Source organism: Leguminivora glycinivorella, chromosome 14 (genome assembly GCF_023078275.1).
Source record: "Leguminivora glycinivorella isolate SPB_JAAS2020 chromosome 14, LegGlyc_1.1, whole genome shotgun sequence".
In the NCBI taxonomy this organism is placed as follows: Eukaryota; Metazoa; Arthropoda; class Insecta; order Lepidoptera; family Tortricidae; genus Leguminivora; species Leguminivora glycinivorella.
The window spans coordinates 18,053,053-18,073,020 of NC_062984.1; the positions used below are offsets into that span (position 1 = coordinate 18,053,053).

Below are 19,968 nucleotides of genomic sequence, written 5' to 3' on the forward strand. Positions count from 1 at the left end.
AAATACGTTTTCACCACACCAACGGGTAAAGGCTTACTTTGCTATTCGAAAACAGATAGCAAAACTGCATTTTACCCACAAGAGAGCAAAGTAATTTCATACAAATTTCTACTATTATATGTCTTAAGCTGGCTGGCAGATTTTATGTATAAATCATGATTTTGAATAATAAATATTGAATAAATTGACGGATTTGATTTAGTTTGATGTTTTATAATCAATATTTTGTTCATTGGTGTGGTAAAAAAAATTGTGTTTCACTCGGTGGCAAAGTTTGTTTAACCTTCGTGCCTTGAAACCCTCGCAACGCTCAAGATTCCACTTTTTGAACACTCGCTACGCTCGCGGTTCAATATTGGAATCTTTCACTAGCTCGGGTATCAATATTGGTACGTGCGGTTAAACAACGACTTTGCGCCCTTGTGAAACAAATAGGTAACTATTTTTCATGACGCTCATAAACACGCACGTACATGTACTTGTACACACAAGAATAGAACAAAAAAAAACAGAGAACAGGCCCCGTAGCCGAATGGCATTTCTCCGACGCCAAACGAAAGCGATACGCCGCTGGCTCTGTCGCGCCAATACGCAAGCGCGATAGAGATAGATATCTACTAGCGCTTCGTTTCGTGAGCGTTTCGTGAGCGTTTGTGCCATTCGGCTAGCCACCCAGGGCCCCGTAGCCGAATGGCATTTCTCCGACGCCAAACGAAAGCGATACGCCGCTGGCTCTGTCGCGCCAATACGCAAGCGCGATAGAGATAGATATCTACTAGCGCTTCGTTTCGTGAGCGTTTCGTGAGCGTTTGTGCCATTCGGCTAGCCACCCAGGGCCCCGTAGCCGAATGGCATTTCTCCGACGCCAAACGAAAGCGATACGCCGCTGGCTCTGTCGCGCCAATACGCAAGCGCGATAGAGATAGATATCTACTAGCGCTTCGTTTCGTGAGCGTTTCGTGAGCGATTGTGCCATTCGGCTAGCCACCCAGAACATTATTCGCTTCCTACTATTCCTACTATACCTTCCTACTATACCTGTGAATTTAGTTAAAATCCATTCCATTTACCGTCACCGATTTCTGGTGTTGTCGTCGAGTGGTGGTTTTATCATTCAAAATATCACGTTTCTAAATATTCCATCTCCAGTCCGCTTCATTCTATCAGCGACAGATTTCTGATCAACAATCTTCAAATCATATGCCCAGCCAATCCAAGCGAAAAAGTCAATGAAGGCCTTTGAGAAATTAAGCCAACTACCAAACTCCGCAGCTCTATAATCCCAGGGGAAAACGTGGTGGTAGTTGTGAGAACCTTCGCCAAGAGTCATCAACATTACAGACAGGTTCTCCGTGGCCATAACCTTTTTGTCATAAGGTCTATATCCAAACATGTGTGATGCGCTGTTTATCAAACAAGTATAGTTCAAGCTAAGAATGAACCGCAAAATATTTACATGGAAGGCGACTTTGAAGGTTTCATTCCAAAAATACATGGGGATGGCGGTGGGTATTATGTAGCCTATTAGAACAAATACTGGTAACGCGTATCTGGAATTAAAAAAGTTATAATTAACGAAATAAGTTAAAATCTTGGGCATTGAGTACCTAATTTAAGGTCTTTAAAGTAATTTATTTGACTGTACTTAAGTAGCCGTTTTGCGTCAGTAATAAAGCGAAATTCGAAATTTCTCTTGCGACACTTTACTTACCTTTTTTGAAACGCTAACAAAGGGTTGCCCAATATATCAGACATGTCTATATCTTTTCCTCGCCTTTTGACTTCAGGATGTTTATGGACGAATGCGTGGCCGATGTGTGAGTAAAAAAATCCCCTGGTAGCATTATGCGGATCGGCATCGGTGTCACTATAGCGGTGGTGTATTCGATGGTCCCGAACCCAAGTATAAACGGAGTTCTGACCACCCAGCGTTTGAAGGATCACCAGGATTATTTCCAGCGGTACCTTAGCCTTGAAACTCTTGTGGGACCAGAGACGATGAGCTCCGCAAAAGTTGCCTAGGGTTGACAGCTCGGTCATAATAGCAGCTGAAAAGAATTGACGAGCAATGTTATGAGAATAATTTTTAAGAAAAAAAAAACCGTCGCCTTTCGGGTTCTGGTGAGCTTTCACACTTTTGTAGCTTTACTTGCGAATGTTGGATTACGTAGAAATGTGTAAGTATTTTTTTAAAACTGCTTTTAATGCTTTAATTATTAGATGGCAACACAAATGAATATACGTATAACGTTAAGGTTTGAGGAGTTTCCTCAATTCCTCATGAATCCGATTATATTATAAGAAATCGAAGCTTGACAAACTTTGACTTGAAAACTCAATATGCTTAACAAACATAACTAAATAAATGTCACTGTTCTGAACTTAAATGCATGCTTTTCTTACAAAAATACCAAAGTCACTATAAGCGCTGGCGGCCTAGCGGTAAGAGCGTGCGACTTTCGATCCGGAGGTCAAGGGTTCGAACCCGGCTCGTACCAATGAGTTTTTCTGAACTTATATACGAAATGTCATTTGATATTTGCCAGTCGCTTTTCGGTGAAGGAAAACATCGTGAGGAAACCGGACTAATTCCAATAAGGCCTAGTTACCCTTCGGGTTGGAAGGTCAGATGGCAGTCGCTTTCGTAAAAACTAGTGCCTACGCCAAATCTTGGGATTAGTTGTCAAAGCGGACCCCAGGCTCCCATGAGCCGTGGCAAATGCCGGGATAACGCAAGGAGGATGAAACTATAAGCGTGCCGTTCAGATTTGAGGAGTTCGGTTCTGACCATCATCAGCAGTTCCACTGTACCAAATGTCACTGTTCTAGACGTAAGCGCATGCTGTTCTTATAAAAATGGCAAAGTCACTATAAGCGTGCCGTTCAGATTTGAGGAGTTCGGTTCTGACCATCATCAGCAATTCCACTGCACCAAATGTCACTGTTCTGGACGAAAGTGCATGCTGTTCTTATAAAAATACCAAAGTCACTATAAGCGTGCCGTTCAGATTTGAGGAGTTTGGTTCTGGCCATCATCAGCAGTTCCACTGCACCAAATGTCACTGTTCTGGACGAAAGTGCATGCTGTTCTTATAAAAATACCAAAGTCACTATAAGCGTGCCGTTCAGATTTGAGGAGTTCGGTTCTGACCATCATCAGCAATTCCACTGCACCAAATGTCACTGTTCTGGACGAAAGTGCATGCTGTTCTTATAAAAATACCAAAGTCACTATAAGCGTGCCGTTCAGATTTGAAGAGTTCCGTTCTGGCCATCATCAGCAGTTCCACTGCACCAAATGTCACTGTTCCGTACCTAAATGCATGCTGTTCCTTTAAAAACACAAAAATCACCACATGTATGCCTTTCAGATTCGAGGAGTTCCCTCGATTTCTCCAGGATCCCATCATCACAACTGGGTTCTGAGAAAAATGGGACCAATCTGTATGCATATACATTCAATCAAAAAAAAATTTTCAAAATCGGTCCAGTAACGACGGAGATATCGAGGAACAAACATTAAAAAAAAAAAAAAACATACAGACGACTTGATAACCGTCCTTCTTGAGAGATATGAGGCGACGGTTAAAAAATGGATTCATTTGTGAAATCAGTTATGAAAATGTATTTTTTGTTTGAAATTACTTGGAGCGAAACAGTTACCGTAAAAGACAGTAGACCAACGAGCTGATGTGCAACAGAGGTAGAGTCCATAGACAGCAGCTGTGTGCCAGTATAAAAATAGCACAACGGTAAAGTAAGAAATGTCGAACCGATGAGAGTCCGCCTGAGGTGCGACCAATTTCGGAAGGCCCCTTGGCTCTTTCTCGTCATTGGATTCGTCCTGGAACACGTTTGGCGTCATTTCAAAACTGAAAAAAAAAATTAAACCAACACATTCATTTATCCTGTTTTAACATTTTCGTAAAGCTAATAAATTAAACAAATACCGGAAAATTGAATTTTAAGTTTTTAGAAATCCGTAACGGGATTTAAAAGGGGGTGAATGTTTTATGGGGTTCATTTTTAATTTAGCAATTTAAAATAAAATTAGAAACTTGCAACTTCGTAAATAATACTACCTACATTATAATGGAAGGGAAACAGTTTTAATAGTTTTTGATTTTTATCCCCTAAAAGGAATGAAATTTGTATTATAACAAATTAATTATTTTTTCAACTAAGAATTTAAAACTTTCGTAGTTATATCAAAGGTAAGTTTTTGCATCGTTATCGAACGTTTAATCCCTACGGGGTGAAAAAAGGAATTTGTAAAGAAATTATTTACATGTACGAAAAATGGTAACAAAATAAGAAAAAATCGTAAGGGACAATTTTTTTAACTACTAGGATTGAAAAAACTAGTGATTCTGAGTAGAAATACCATTTTTTTTTTCAAAAATATCACATTTCATAAAAGTGGCGAAAAAAAAAAGAAATGCTCAGATATGAAATTAATACACGCGAACAAAGTTGTAAGCTACAGCTATTATAGTCTAGAAAGTTAAGACAGAGATTTAAAATTAGAGACAAGAAAATTGTACACATTTTCTTACCTAATTGGAAGACAACACGGTCGCACGTACGACATTTGACTTATGACAAAATGTGTACTAGGATACCGCTTATTTCATATTGTTGACGTATTTAAGTAGGTACACATCTGAATTTTTACGCACAGGAAGTTCTTTTTTTTAATGTTTTAATTATTTAACAGATGATTATAAGTAAATTTTTGAACAGCTTAGCTATCTCTACATGAATCAAAGTAAAAGAATCTGTTTAATACCTATACAATAAATACTTATAATCATCACATAACAATTTCTTCGATAATCGTGTTATACTGTATTATTTGATGCTTCATATGGGATGAATTCTCATGTTTACGAAATAATTTCAATTCATTTAATACAATATAATCTTTATTGCACACCTCAACCTCTAGCACGAGAAACAAATCTTATCTGCATGTTCTGAAGATGTCTCTTTAAAGCGATTAAAAGGCTTTAAAGAGGCATCTTCAAAACATTTCTTTTCTCCTATAAGATCAGAATTCCCAACTGTAAAAATAAAATCAATACAATGAAAAGTTTTATATATATTTAATATTTTAATAGTTTTGTGTATTGTTACGGGAAAATAAAGAATATCAATTCTGTTGACAAAAAAATCACATTGCGGGAGTGGTCATTTAATTATAAAAAACCGGCCAAGAGCGTGTCGGGCCACGCTCAGTGTAGGGTTCCGTAGTTTTCCGTATTTTTCTCAAAAACTACTGAACCTAGCAAGTTCAAAACAATTTTCCTAGAAAGTCTTTATAAAGTTCTTACTTTGTGATTTTTTTCATATTTTTTAAACATATGGTTCAAAAGTTAGAGGGGGGGGGCGCACTTTTTTTTCCTTTAGGAGCGATTATTTCCGAAAATATTCATATTATCAAAAAACGATCTTAGTAAACCTTTATTCATTTTTAAATACCTATCCAACAATATATCACACGTTGGGGTTGGAATGAAAAAAATATCAGCCCCCACTTTACATGTAGGGGGGGTACCCTAATAAAACATTTTTTTCCATTTTTTATTTTTGCACTTTGTCGGCGTGATTGAAATACATATTGGTACCAAATTTCAGCTTTCTAGTGCTAACGGTTACTGAGATTATCCGCGGACGGACGGACGGACGGACGGACGGACGGACGGACGGACGGACGGACGGACGGACGGACGGACGGACGGACGGACGGACAGACAGACATGGCGAAACTATAAGGGTTCCTAGTTGACTACGGAACCCTAAAAATATTGAGCAGCAATGTATTGCGTCAATTGCGGGGGCCTATTTGACATCTGGAAGACGCAGAACTAATTGACAGTTATTTCTTACGTCAAGTCAGCTTGAACAAAAATAAAGTAGCAATACACTGCGTGCTGAATTATTTATATGAGAACATTAAAGACGTCATGCTCCACGGCAGCGCCACCTTAGCTTTGATGAACATAAACATATGGGAAAATATCTATATAAAGTCTATAAAATTCTAGACTAGTTAAAAAAATATCTATGTTTCTAGTTTCGTCGTGAGCTCTTATACATTGTGGCGCTGCTGTAGAGCATACTCCACAGCAGCGCCACCATAAAATATCAATTACTGCATATGGTACAGGCACGTATATGGCTTCAAATAATTCTATAACAATTCTATATTGACCTTGCTTACGAAATCCCTACTTTTATTTTGCATTTAGGAAAATACGATGCCACAAACCTTTTGTAAGAAATAATTATCGCAGCGCCTTATTGAAAATCTCGGCAAAATTGTTAGTGTGTTTGCCTTGATATTTTATTAAGGCGCTGCGATAATTATTTGTTATAAAAGATTTGTGGCATCGTATTTTCCTACAAGCAAAATAAAAGTAGGGATTTTGTAAGCTAGGCCAATATAGAATTGTTATAGAATTATTTGAAGCCATATACGTGCCTGTACCATATGCAGTAATTGATATTTTATGGTGGCGCTGCTGTGGAGTATGCTCTACAGCAGCGCCACAATGTATAAGAGCTCACGCCGAAACTAGAAACATAGATATTTTTTTAACTAGTCTATAATTTTATAGACTTTATATAGATATTTTCCCATATGTTTATGTTCATCAAAGCTAAGGTGGCGCTGCCGTGGAGCATGACGTCATTAAAGTAGCACGTTTTAATTAGTAGGATTATTAGGTTTAATTAATATTTGATAGGATTTAAGTCGATAAAATGTGATTGTTATTTAGTATTAATCCAAATGGTTTATTGAATTGTTATCTATAAATTGTATATAATGGAATTTCTGACACAATGATTCTATTGTTTGAAGAATAAAAAAATTAAATTAATGTAATATGTTCCTTGGGGCTTATGCTATTAACTCTTTAAATATGCGGTAATATCAAAAATACACACTGTTAATATTAATTTTCACAAGGCTTTCATGGTGGTTTGAGATGTAGTGTGAAACCAAACCAAGCAGGCAAGCATGGTCGCGTGATAAATGATAAAACATCTGGCCGTCCCTATCGCACTTACTAATAGTGCGATAGGGACGGCCTGATATTTTATCGTCTATCGGGCGACCATGCTACCCGTGCAAGTTGTTTATTTTGTCAGTGTCAGCTATGTAATGGCATTACATGTATTAAAAAATAAAGATATATAATTATCACCCCATGGCAGCCACCCAAACGTAAAAAAAATAACTTTTAAGAAAAAAAAACCGTCGCCTTTTGGGTTCTGGTGAAAGCTACTTGCGAATGTTAGATTATGTAGAAATGTGTAGGTATTTTTTAAAACTGCTTTTAATGCTTTAATTGTTAGATGGCAACACAAATGAATATACGTATAACGTTAAGGTTTGAGGAGTTTCCTCAATTCCTCATGAATCCGATTATAAGAAATCGAAGTTTGACAAACTTTGACTTGAAAACTCAATATGCTTAACAAACATAACTAAATAAATGTCACTGTTCTGAACTTAAATGCATGCTTTTCTTACAAAAATACCAAAGTCACTATGAGTGTGCCGTTCAGATTTGAGGAGTTTGGTTCTGACCATCATCAGCAGTTCCACTGCACCAAATATCACTGTTCTGGACGTAAGAGCGTGCTGTTCTTATAAGAATACCAAAGTCACTATAAGTGTGCCGTTCAGATTTGAGGAGTTCGGTTCTGACCATCATCAGCAGTTCAACAACTTATTAAAGAATAAAGTCAGCCACTTCCAACCATCCGCTTTCAGAACCTTCCATACTTCCACTGGTATATCATCTGGCTCTACCGCTTTGCCATTCTTCATTGCCACTGCCATTTTTACTTCTTCTACAGTAATCTCTTTCACCATACCTATGTTACTTTTAGCATTATCTAGCACACCTGTCCAGTCATTCTCTTCATTCATAAGTTTATTGAAATAGTTCTTCCAGCGTTCTCTTATGCTCTTGTCATCCGTCAAAATCTTTCCTGCTTCACCTTTCATACATTTCATGTGATTGATATCTCTTGCATTCCTCTCCCGCTCTCTTGCTATTCTGTAAAGGTCTTTTTGGCCTCGTGGGCTTTCCAAACGGTTGTACAGCTTATCTTGGACCTTGGCCCTCGCGATTGCAACTGCTTTCTTGGCCTTCTTTTCTCTTTTGCACCAAAATGTTCGACAATTAATGGACTGTATGGGGGCGAAAAGGGGAAAACGATAGAGTGAAATTTAGGGCCGAGTCAGCAAGGAAGTTGGTATGGGATGAAAGATGATAAATGTGATGTTAGACGACTAGTGTGAAATAAGTGTAAGCGAAGTTTACCTTACAGTCCGGGAATGTGAGGACTGAGTCGTTGGTCGCGCTGTAGGCCCGCTGGCGGTGATTTCAGCTCCTTGTCGGAAGCTAGAGGAAGCGTAAAACCGTTACCTTCGAGCTTTCAACTTAGACCTTCGACGTTCTCTCCACGGATGATCCTGGCGCTCTCCGATACACAACACTGATTAAAATGATGTTAAACTACGGGTGATGGTGCTTTCAATAACTTAATGCGAAAAATAGCGAGACTAGCTATGAGGTGATAGTGACTGTCCGAGAATCTGTTGCGCACTGGCTCTGTCAATTGCATGACAAAGCAACCGTTTTTTTTAGTATTCGAATTTCAACTGTGACAAAGTGTTGCCACAGTTAACATGAAAAAATATCCGAAAAATGATGGGCAAAACTGAACATTCCGCCCACCAAAATACACTAGTATTTTGACGTAGTGCAAGAAAGAAAAAAAAATAAAAAAATAAATAGCGAAAACGATACGGATACAAAAAGATTAAAATTGAACGAGAAAATAGACGACACAATTGAACCGCTTTAGAGCAGCAGCTACGCCGGCAATGGGCACAGCTTGACCACAGGCCGTTTGTACAACCCTGTGGCAGTGCGCACGGAAACCACACGACAGATTCCATCGGATCCGGGGTGTGTCTCGACGATGCGACCCAGGGGCCATTTCATTGGGCTCGTCTGCTCGTTTATGACGAGCACGAGTGCTCCGACCTGGATGTTAAACTCTTTGTCGTGCCACTTCATCCTATGTTGGAGAGTATGCATGTACTCCTTAGACCATTTGCTCCAGAAGTCTTGGTGCATTTTCTGCAGCAGCTTCCAGCGTTGGAGAGGGCCAACCCGGACGTCTGCCAGATCCTCCTCAGGCACGACCGACAGGGGTTCTGTGGTCAAGAAATGACCCGGAGTCAAGGCTGAAAAGTCATTAGGGTCGGAGCTGAGAGGAGTGAGTGGCCTTGAGTTCAGCAAAGCCTCGACCTGAGTTGAGACCGTCGAAAACTCCTCGTTGCGATGAGGCGACGGTTAAAAATACGAGTATGTACCAAAAAGTTTATAGGTAGCTTTTACCCGCGGCTTCGCCCGCGTAATAAAAGTATTCATTAAGATTTTCATTTGGATCCTTAGGTTTCTCTGTAGGTATATTTATCTGCGATTATTTCGATTGCACATAATACTTTTGCTTGCAATGATTGTAGAAATATTACACATCGACCACAGCGTAGGTAATTCTATATACGCTGGGGAAACATTTATAAACATCCCACATAGCCCGTATTTCGACACTATGATCGGTGGGTAAAAAGTACTTTTTTCTATTATCCCTTAAAATTTTTTACATTTTGCTTATACTTATCGCAAACGTAATCTTCAAGCAAGCAAACAACGATCGTCTTAGAGCACATTGATTGTAAGAGACCGCCGACCGATTATCCGTATCCCTCTAACGATACCCATATTATCCGTATCCGTATCCGTATCGCTATCGCTATCGCTATCGCTATCGCTATCGCTGCCGCTGCCGCTGCCGCTGCCGCTGCCGCTGCCGCTGCCGCTGCCGCTGCCGCTGCCGCTGCCGCTGCCGCTGCCGCTGCCGCTGCCGCTGCCGCTGCCGCTGCCGCTGCCGCTGCCGCTGCCGCTGCCGCTGCCGCTGCCGCTGCCGCTGCCGCTGCCGCTGCCGCTGCCCTGTCCCTGTCCCTGTCCCTATCCCAATCCCTAACCCTATCCCTATCCCTATCCCTATCCCTATCCCTATCCCTATCCCTATCCCTATCCCTATCCCTATCCCTATCCCTATCCCTATCCCTATCCGTTATCAAGATGTTCAATGATTTCTTATCAAGTGCTAAAATATAAAGTTTCATGGTTTTATCTTTTAAAATTAAGAAATCCCATACAAACTTTCAACCTCTTTTTCAACCCCTTCATCCCTTTTTTTCGAAATAAAAAGTAGCCTATGTTCTGTCTCAGAGTCTAAAGATTGTCTGTTCCAAATTTCATCAAAATCGGTTGCGTGGTTTAAGCGGGAAAGCGTAACAGACAGACAGACAGACAGAGTTACTTTCGCATTTATAATATTAGTATGGATGAAATATTGGAAAACATTTTAATCAACTATAGTTAACTGGTTTACGGCAAACAATCTACTTTTGAACGCCAAGAAAACCAAATGCATCAAGTTTGCGTTACCTAACGTCAAGCAGATAAATAACAGCAAAATCCAAATAAAAGGTGATACGCTGGAGTTTGAAGACCAAACTGTTTTCCTGGGAGTCACTTTAGACTCAAAACTGCAATGGCACGCACATATTGCTACTTTAGCTAACAAACTTAGTTCAGCTGCCTACGCAGTAAGGAGAATCCGACAGCTAACAAACGTAGAGACGGCCAGGCTGGTATACTTTGGTTACTTCCATAGTGTTATGTCGTATGGAATTCTGTTATGGGGTAAAGCCGCAGATATTCAGACGATATTTGTGCTGCAAAAGCGAGCTGTACGTTCCATATATGGACTGGGCGCTCGAGCTTCCCTAAGAGAGAAATTCAAAGAGGTGAACATTCTTACCGTTGCCTCTCAGTACATACTTGAGAATATTATGTATGCTAGGAAAAACATCCATGAATACAAGCTTAACAGTGATATCCATAACTATAACATTCTTACCGTTGCCTCTCAGTACATACTTGAGAATATTATGTATGCTAGGAAAAACATCCATGAATACAAGCTTAACAGTGATATCCATAACTATAACACTAGAAACAAACATAAACTTGCCGTGCCCTTCCACCGTCTCCGTAAGGTTAGTACGTCTTTCGTTGGGAACTGTACACGTTTTTATAACAAAATCCCCATTGATGTAGTGAACTTGCCACTCGGCAAATTTAAGTCACATGTTAAGCGCTGTTTGCTAGGTAAAGCTTACTATACGGTAAATGATTTTATAGATGATAAACTAGTTTTTTAAAGGTGCGCGGGGCCCGAGGGCCCCGCGGTGTTCTTTTTTTGTTTTGCTTTATTGTTTTTTTGCTTTTGCTTTTTGTTTTTTGCTTTTGCTTTTGCTTTTTGTTTTTGAGTTATGCTTATGCTTTTTGTTTTTGAGCTATGCTTGTTTGCTTTTTTGCTTTAGCCTTTGCGTGCTTGGGAGCACTCTCTGCCCGCAGCTCGGCCTGCGGCCTCGCGTGCTTGGGAGCCTGTCAGACACGCTCCGGGCCTTCGGCCCTCCGCGTAGTTACTGTGGGGGTTGTAGGGAAGTTGGAGCTTAAACACGACCCAATAGTAAAAGTGTCTTGAGAAGCTCACGACGGGCCTGCGGCCTGCGGCCTCCGGCCCGTCGTTTCGCTTCTCTAAGACACTTTTACTATTGGGTCGTGTTTAAGCTCCAACTTCCCGGTCCGCCGGCGAGCCGATCAGGGACGCTCCGGGCCTTCGGCCCTACGCGGAGCTCGGCCTTCGGCCTTCGCTGGGTTTCGAAGCTCCGCGTCGGGCCTTCGGCCCGCCGCTTCGCTTGTTAAGATACTTTTTGTTATTGTTTCGCTTGGGATCACAGTCTGTACGCAGCTCGGTCTGCGGCCTTCGCGTGCTTGGGAGCACTCTCTGCCCGCAGCTCGGCCTGCGGCCTTCGCGTGCTTGGGAGTCTTTCAGACACGCTCCGGGCCTTCGGCCCTCCGCGTAGATACTGTGGGGGTTGTGGGGAAGTTGGAGCTTAAACACGCCCCAATAGTAAAAGTGTCTTGAGAAGCTCACGACGGGCCTGCGGCCTGCGGCCTCCGGCCCGTCGTTTCGCTTCTCTAAGACACTTTTACTATTGGGTCGTGTTTAAGCTCCAACTTCCCGGTCCGCCGGCGAGCCGATCAGGGACGCTCCGGGCCTTCGGCCCTACGCGGAGCTCGGCCTTCGGCCTTCGCTGGGTTTCGAAGCTCCGCGTCGGGCCTTCGGCCCGCCGCTTCGCTTGTTAAGATACTTTTTGTTATTGTTTTGCTTGGGAGCACAGTCTGTACGCAGCTCGGCCTGCGGCCTTCGCATGCTTGGGAGCACTCTGCCCGCAGCTCGGCCTGCGGCCTTCGCGTGCTTGGGAGCCTCTCAGACACGCTCCGGGCCTTCGGCCCTCCGCGTAGTTACTGTGGGATTTGTGGGGAAGTTGGAGCTTAAACACGACCCAATAGTAAAAGTGTCTTGAGAAGTTTCGCTTCTCTAAGTACTTCTCTCTTATTATTGGGTCGTGTTTAAACTCCAACTTCCCGGTCCGCCGGCGAGCCGATCAGGGACGCTCCGGGCCTTCGGCCCTACGCGGAGCTCGGCCTTCGGCCTTCGCTGGGTTTCGAAGCTCCGCGTCGGGCCTTTGGCCCGCCGCTTCGCTTATTTAGATAATTTTTGTTATTGTTTTCTTGGGAGCACAGTCTGCACGCAGCTCGGCCTGCGGCCTTCGCGTGCTTGGGAGCACTCTGCCCGCAGCTTGGCCTGCGGCCTTCGCGTACTTGGGAGCCTGTCAGACACGCTCCGGGCCTTCGGCCCTCCGCGTAGTTACTGTGGGGATTGCAGGATTTGTAGGGAAGTTGGACCTCCGGCCTGCGGCCTCCGGCCCGCCGCGTCGCTTTTTAGACACTTTTACTTATATTTTCTTGCTTGGGAGCACTGTCTGTACGCAGCTCGGAACTTGGACCGGAGCAATGACCGTCGGGCTGTAGAACGCTCCCTCAGGCTGGTAGGGAAATTTGACTTTGTCCCCTCTCGCCGCCGTTTTTGACTTTTCCAAAAATTTTTTTTCTCATTTCTATTTTTGGCCCCCGCTCTTACCACGTGCCAAATTTGAACGCGCTCGGACCGAAAATAAAAAAAAATTTCAAAGTCGGCCATTTTGAAATTTTGTAAATGCCATTCGATGTACCTCAGATAACTGTACAACATTAGTTTAAGCACTATTAACCTTTTTCCTACCGTTACGGAGCTATGGGGATTTAAAAAAAAAACCTCCATACAAACTGGTAGGGAAATTTGACTTTGTCCCCTCTCGCCACCGTTTTTGACTTTTCCGAATTTTTTTTTCTCATTTCTATTTTTGGCCCCCGTTCTTACCACGTGCCAAATTTGAACGCGCTCGGACCGAAAATAAAAAAAAAAATTTTTCAAAGTCGGCCATTTTGAAATTTTGTAAATGCCATTCGATGGACCTCAGATAACTGTACAATATTAGTTCAAGCACTATTAACCTTTTTCCTACCGTTACGGAGCTATGGGGATTTAAAAAAAGGACCTCCATACAAATTTCAATTGGCCTTCAAAGGGCGCCATTTTGAATTTTTCAAAATTTTCTTTTTGTATACTAATCTTGGGGTGGCTGTCTACTTGTGTGAAAAATTTCAGCGCGCTCGGACCATTTTGAAATTTTTCAAAAAAAAAAGTCGGCCATTTTGATTTTTTTTTAATGCCATTCGATGGACCTCGGGTGACTGTATAACATTTGTTTAAGCACTTTTCACTTCTTTGTACCGTTACGGAGATATGGTAATTAAAAGAAAAACCTCCATTCAAATTTCAATTGGCCCTCAAAGGCCGCCATTTTGAATTTTTCAAAATTTTCTTTTTGAATACTAATCTTAGCGCGACCGTCCACCCGTGTGCCAAATCTCAGCGCGCTAGGACCATTTTGAAAATTTTCAAAAAAAAAAGTCGGCCATTTTGAATTTTTTTTAATGCAACTTTTTTCTACTCGGATACCTGTATGACATTTGGTCGAGCACCCCCCGGCTATCTCTTACGGTTTAAAAGTTGCCATACAAAATAAAAGTGGCCAGTTTTCCCACATTTGTAGCACTTTTCAATTTTTTTTTATTTCATTCGAATCAAGGCCGCTTGGAGATTCTATGGCCAAAATTTGAGCTCTCCACGACAAACTTGAAAAATCGTCAAAAAAAAAAGTCGGCCATTTTGAAAAAAAAATGGAGGCGTCAAAAACTGCCCAGGGTCCTCTATGACATTTGGTCGAACACTCCCCGGCTAACTCCAGTCGTTTGGCCAGGCCGTCCAACATTTTTTTACCCGGAACCGGTAGACCGACGGTCTGATCTATCCGGGGTCGCAGGACCAAACTCTATACGACCACACCAAACACTGCCACCTTCAAATCCCCCTTCTGCCTATTTTTTGAAAAATGTCAGTCGGGCTGTAGCTTTATATTATATAGATAAAAATGCCTTTAAGCCAGTAGCTTGATTATGGTAGCAGAAGTTTGTAATACAACCGTACTAGTATCCAGTAAAAATGACACAGCATATTTTTTCTCATGTGATTGTATTGTATCATTAGTTATGTTAGTAGGACGCTTAGAGACCTTATACACCTCTAAGATTTTTGTTTTCATTTTATAGCGTAGTTATATAAAATTTATTTAAAGTATGATAGTACACTGACCCTTAGAGACCTTTACATCTCTAAGTCACGTTGAGCATGTAATTAGTTATGTATAGCTATACTAGGCATTGTTGCCCTCTTTAATGTCACCTACAAGCTTAATGTCGTGTCTCACTGTGTCGATTTTTCTTTTGTCAATTTGCTGTTAGCTTGAACATGTCATGCTCGCTTAAAAGTCTTTGCTTACGGTGGCGTGTTGATCGGGTCGCCACCTTCCCGAATGGAGGTTGAGGGAGGCGATGGCTGAGATACGCGTCATACTCGTGAACGGGTGCTGTTTGTGGAGACTGGTCTGTTCAAGCTTACCTGGGCCACATGTTTTGTTAGATTATTTAACTTTACTTTTGAGCGGATTGCGAGACACTACATTCGGTTCTTGTAAGAATTAAACTTAAGTAAGTAATGTCTTAAGGATGACACTAGAGACCGTCACGTTGTCGTTTAATTTAGTTAATTTTAGCTTTTGGACACTTAGAGACTTTATACATCTCTGAGATTTTGATTATATTTTATTTTAAAATAGATTCCTTACTTTAATGACCTTGTTGTCGTTTGATTAAGTTAATGTTAGTTTTTTGGACACTTAGAGACCTTATACATCTCTGAGATTTTGATTATATTTTTAAACTTAATTTGTAACCTTGATTGGCCCTTATTTGTAAACTTGATTTGTTCTTTAATGATTGACAACTAGAGACTTGTACATCTCTTGAAATGTGTAATTTAGCTGTTCATTTTCTGTATTTTTTTTGTATTATTTGACAAAGGTTTTTACTTTTAAATATTTTAATTTTATAAAATTTGACTCTTGGAGACGCTATACATCTCCATGGATTATTTGATTAAGTATAATATTTTTACTTGTAATATTCAGTCTTTTACAACTATTGAAGTATTATAGATTTCTTTTATCTTTGTATCTGTTTGCACTTTCTTTATGTATTGATTATAGTTAGTAATAATATGACATTTAGAGACTTTATACATCTCTAATTCTATATCAGTGTATAGCTACTTTGCTTATGATTAATATTTTTAGTTAATATTTCTATTAATTTCATTTGTTTAACTTTAATGAATACTCTGTAATGTTGACATGTAAAAGTGCCCCCGTGGCCTATTTGCTGAATAAATGATTTTGTATTTTGTATTTTGTATCATGCTGTACATAAGCAGTATACCATATTTTCAGATTTTTTTAGATACTTTTACGTACCCATTTTGTTTTGCTAGTTTTACGCAATGCTAATTATGGCCTTCAATGAGTATTGCATGGCAAGGTTTTCAAAGCCACCTTTAACCGCTCAGGTGTAAAATACATAAATATGTGGGTTTCTATGACGAAAAAGTTCAAATGTCTTGTTTTTAGTGTTTTTGAGTAATAGTCGCCTAATAATAGTTTAGTTGAAAGCTAACATTATATGGATCGCTTAAAGAAATACATCAAAATCAAAAACATTTTTTCCCCTCACTAACTCGGAAACACGTGTTTTGTCCTTTAATACCAGCGGGTAAAAACGCATTTTATCCACTAGTGGGTAAAGTAATTTGACCTTGAATTAAGTCAAATTAACTGCTTTAAAATTGAAAAAAGTAGGTGAATCTAGTAATAAAGATGATTTACCACCTGTGGAACTACTGGAAGCAGTGATAAACGCATTTTTTGCGTTGTAGTTTCCTCGCTATGGTGAGGGGAAAAGTTTTGTGTTACACTCGGGTGAAAATGTATTTTACTTCTCGTGTGTTAAAAAACAACTTTGCCCCCTTGTATAACAAATAACTATTTGAACAAGTAGGCCACAGGGGCACTTTTACATGTCAACAAATTTATGAACAATTATGAACATTGTGAAAAAAAAATACAAACTGATACAAATAAAAAATAACTTTAGAGTTGTAAAGACTCTCGATGTCACAACTAAAGATAATAAATAATTATACTTGACTTGATCTATGATCTCCAATAGTCAGAAACAAAATAAACAAACAAGGACCGAACAAAGTGCCTCAATGTAAACTAAACAGACGTCTATAGTTACGGAAACAGATACACAATACTTGTGTTAGCCTTTATTTTAAGTTACTTAATAATATCAAGATACTTAATTTTGTATAACGATTTTAACCTACTAAATATTAATATTGAGCAGAACCGATTAAATTTTTATTTTATCAAGAATATTATGAGTATAATGAGAGTTTGTAAGCGCTTTATAATGGTGTGTAGTCTATGATGTGTGCACTGCACACTAGTGCACACGCCGCGCCGTGACTCAGCACTTGTGCAAATGCCCGCGTGCGGCGTGTGCAATTGGGCGTGCACTTTCAACGCGGGTGCACAATCGTGCATGAAATCGTAAGCTTGTTACGGGATGTGTAAAAATGTGCAAATATAGGGGAGACTGGGGAGTTTTGATAATAGGGTAAACTTTTAGTAATATATACCTAAACCACCCAAAAAGTTTTCAGCAGAGAAAATTTTACTACCTATCCACGCATTTTATTTTATTAATCTTACTGTTAATTAATAAGATATTGTACCAAGCTACATTAGAGCAGCCCAGGGTGCGTAGCCGAATGGCATTTCTCCGACGCCAAACGAAAACGAAACGCCGCGCCAGTTAGACTGGCTCTGTCGCGCCAATACGCACGAGCGATAGAGATAGATCTACTAGCGTTTCGTTTCGTGAGCGTTTCGTGACCGTTTGTGCCATTCGGCTACGCACCCAGGCCAGCCGTAAATATGTCAGAATATGTAACTTTCTACATTTTCAACGTTCTAATCCCTCCTTACAAGCCGCCATCGCGATCGCGCCAAAATTGAATACAATCAATATTTTAAGTAGTCCACTTGACCCCATTGTCCTCGATCGAGATGGGGCATTGGGGCCGAAAGGCCGTCCAGAATTACCCACTTAATACGATTAATAGGTAATTTAATTGAACGAATTGGTATACGTCTTTTAAGACTGGGGGCCTAGACAACGTACCTACAGTCAAGAACACAGCTGTGAATACAAAGTGTCAAAAATATGTATACACTAGCTCTTTCCCGCAGCTTCGCTCACGTTAGAAAGAGACAAAAAGAAGCCTATGTCACTCTCCATCCCTTCAACTATCTCCACCTAAAAAATCACGTCAATTCGTCGCTCCGTTTTGCCGTGAAAGACGGACAAAGAAACAGACACACACATTAATGATAACAATTCGACGTAGTTAGGCAAATTCTCTAAAATTGTCATACATGAATGGTTTTTCCTTTTCACATACTTAAAGTTACAATTTTATTGCAAGATTTTTGCGTCTAATTATGAATTCCATGTCTGATTTGATTTATCGTCCGTTAGTGCGTTTTCAGATTATCTGATCCGATATCGGATGTCGGACTGATATCCCATACATAACAGACGCCATCTTGGATTTTTCCATTGAAATCCGTCCGACATCCGATATCGCATCGGATAATGTGAAAACGGACTTAGGCTTATAAACATTGTAGCATAAATAAGTGATGATTTTCATTTTTCATTTATTTAATTGCTTGTGTGTACAGTAGGTGTTATTACTAAATAATGTTTCAACACAACCCTGTAAAGGGCACTGCAATTTACTTACAATTATACCTCTATATACCATTTATCATGCATTTACAAATATATAATAATATGTCACTTATCAACTACTTAATTACTTCATTTCAATATTATAATTCTTGTTTGTCCAATTTACGTCTACTAAATTTAACACGAATAAAAGGAAATTTAGACATTACATTTACAGAGTAGAAAGGAAAGATAGAGAGATGCATGATTTTAATCCTTATTCTTTAAGTATTCGTCGACCGAGTAGTAGGCTTTTTCTGCGAGATATTGCTTTAAGACTTTTAGAAATTTATTTTGATTTTGTTCGTTTTTTATATGGTCTGGCAGTTTATTATAGATCCTTATCGACGAGGGATAAGGTCCGTTTTTGTGTATTGCTAACTTTGATGTTACTTGTATAAGATTATTATTATGACGTGATTCAAAGCGGCGGGGCACATCTCCGGTTCTGGTGTACAGTTCAGGGTGGTCTTTAATAAATTTACATGATTCTAGGATATATATGCAAGGCAATGTAAGGATACTAAGGTTTCTAAAATGCATTTGGCAACCCTCTGGACATCTGATATTTGACAGTATCCTGACGCAATCCTTCTGCAGGATAAATAGATCCGATGCATCGGTGCTATTGCCCCATAGGATCACACCGTAACTTAGCCACGCGTGTGCGAAGGCGTAATACGCCGATAATGCGGTTTGTAAATTAGTTGTTTTTTTAAGTTGTCTGAAAGCAAAAATGAATTGGCTAAGTTTTGTTTTGATTTTTTGTACGTGGTCTTTCCAGTTTATGTGGGTGTCAATAGTTATGCCAAGGAGTGGAAAAGATGAAACACATTCTAATTTGATTCCATTGTAAATAATGTTTATGTCAAGTTCTATTTTCTGGTGAGGCCTGAATTGCATTAATTTAGTCTTAGTGAAATTAATTTCTAAATTGTGATCTTTTAACCAATCTATAATTTTTTTGATAATTACGTAAATTTTTTCGTCAAGTTTTGTAACATTTTCACACGGAAGTAGAAGGGAGAAGTCGTCCGCGAACATGACACATTTTTCGTTTATGGATTTAGGGAGGTCATTAATATAAATTATAAATAGTAAGCATCCGATGACACTTCCCTGGGGGATTGAGTCTACTACAGGTTGAACATCTGATCTGATAATCGTCATCTCTCTTGAGCTTTCACTTGCATACACAATGTCCACGTATTGCTTCCGGTTATTTAAATAAGATTGGAACCATTTGTAACTTATTCCGCGCACCCCAATACCATATAGTTTATTGATTTCTGTACCTTGTCGCATTTAATCATTTGAGAACTTCGTATAACATTTCAAACAAGATGTTAATGTGACAAGGTACAGAAATCATCACTTACTTATTCCGGTGACTGTATAATAGTTATATTTTCCCTTCCTAATTTAGCCCTCACCCGTTTTCCCCGTCCACGGCTGAAAGATGACAATATAACTCGATTTGTCGCCATCCAACTAAATATTACTGCAATTCCGCCATTTTGCTGCGAAATGACTGACGTGATCTAATCAAGCTGCTGTGTTGACTTGTGATGGAAATGGAACTCTGAATAGTTGAAAGAAA

General features: G+C 40.0%; 2 protein-coding genes across 4 annotated transcripts in view; one reads left to right on the forward strand and one right to left on the reverse strand.

Annotated features, from left to right (window-relative positions):
• The window catches only part of LOC125233083 (guanine nucleotide-binding protein subunit gamma-e), a 105,597-nt gene that overhangs the window by 24,561 nt on the left and 61,068 nt on the right, over positions 1–19,968 (forward strand). The window lies entirely within an intron of this gene.
• LOC125233081 (acyl-CoA Delta(11) desaturase-like) lies at positions 905–4,603 on the reverse strand. The gene is made up of 4 exons (XM_048138941.1): positions 4,557–4,603; positions 3,664–3,872; positions 1,712–2,048; positions 905–1,550 (listed from the first exon to the last, which is right to left on the reverse strand). The coding sequence occupies exons 1-4, from the start codon at positions 4,589–4,591 to the stop codon at positions 1,115–1,117; spliced, it is 1,017 nt and encodes a 338-aa protein (XP_047994898.1). The 5' UTR covers positions 4,592–4,603; the 3' UTR covers positions 905–1,114.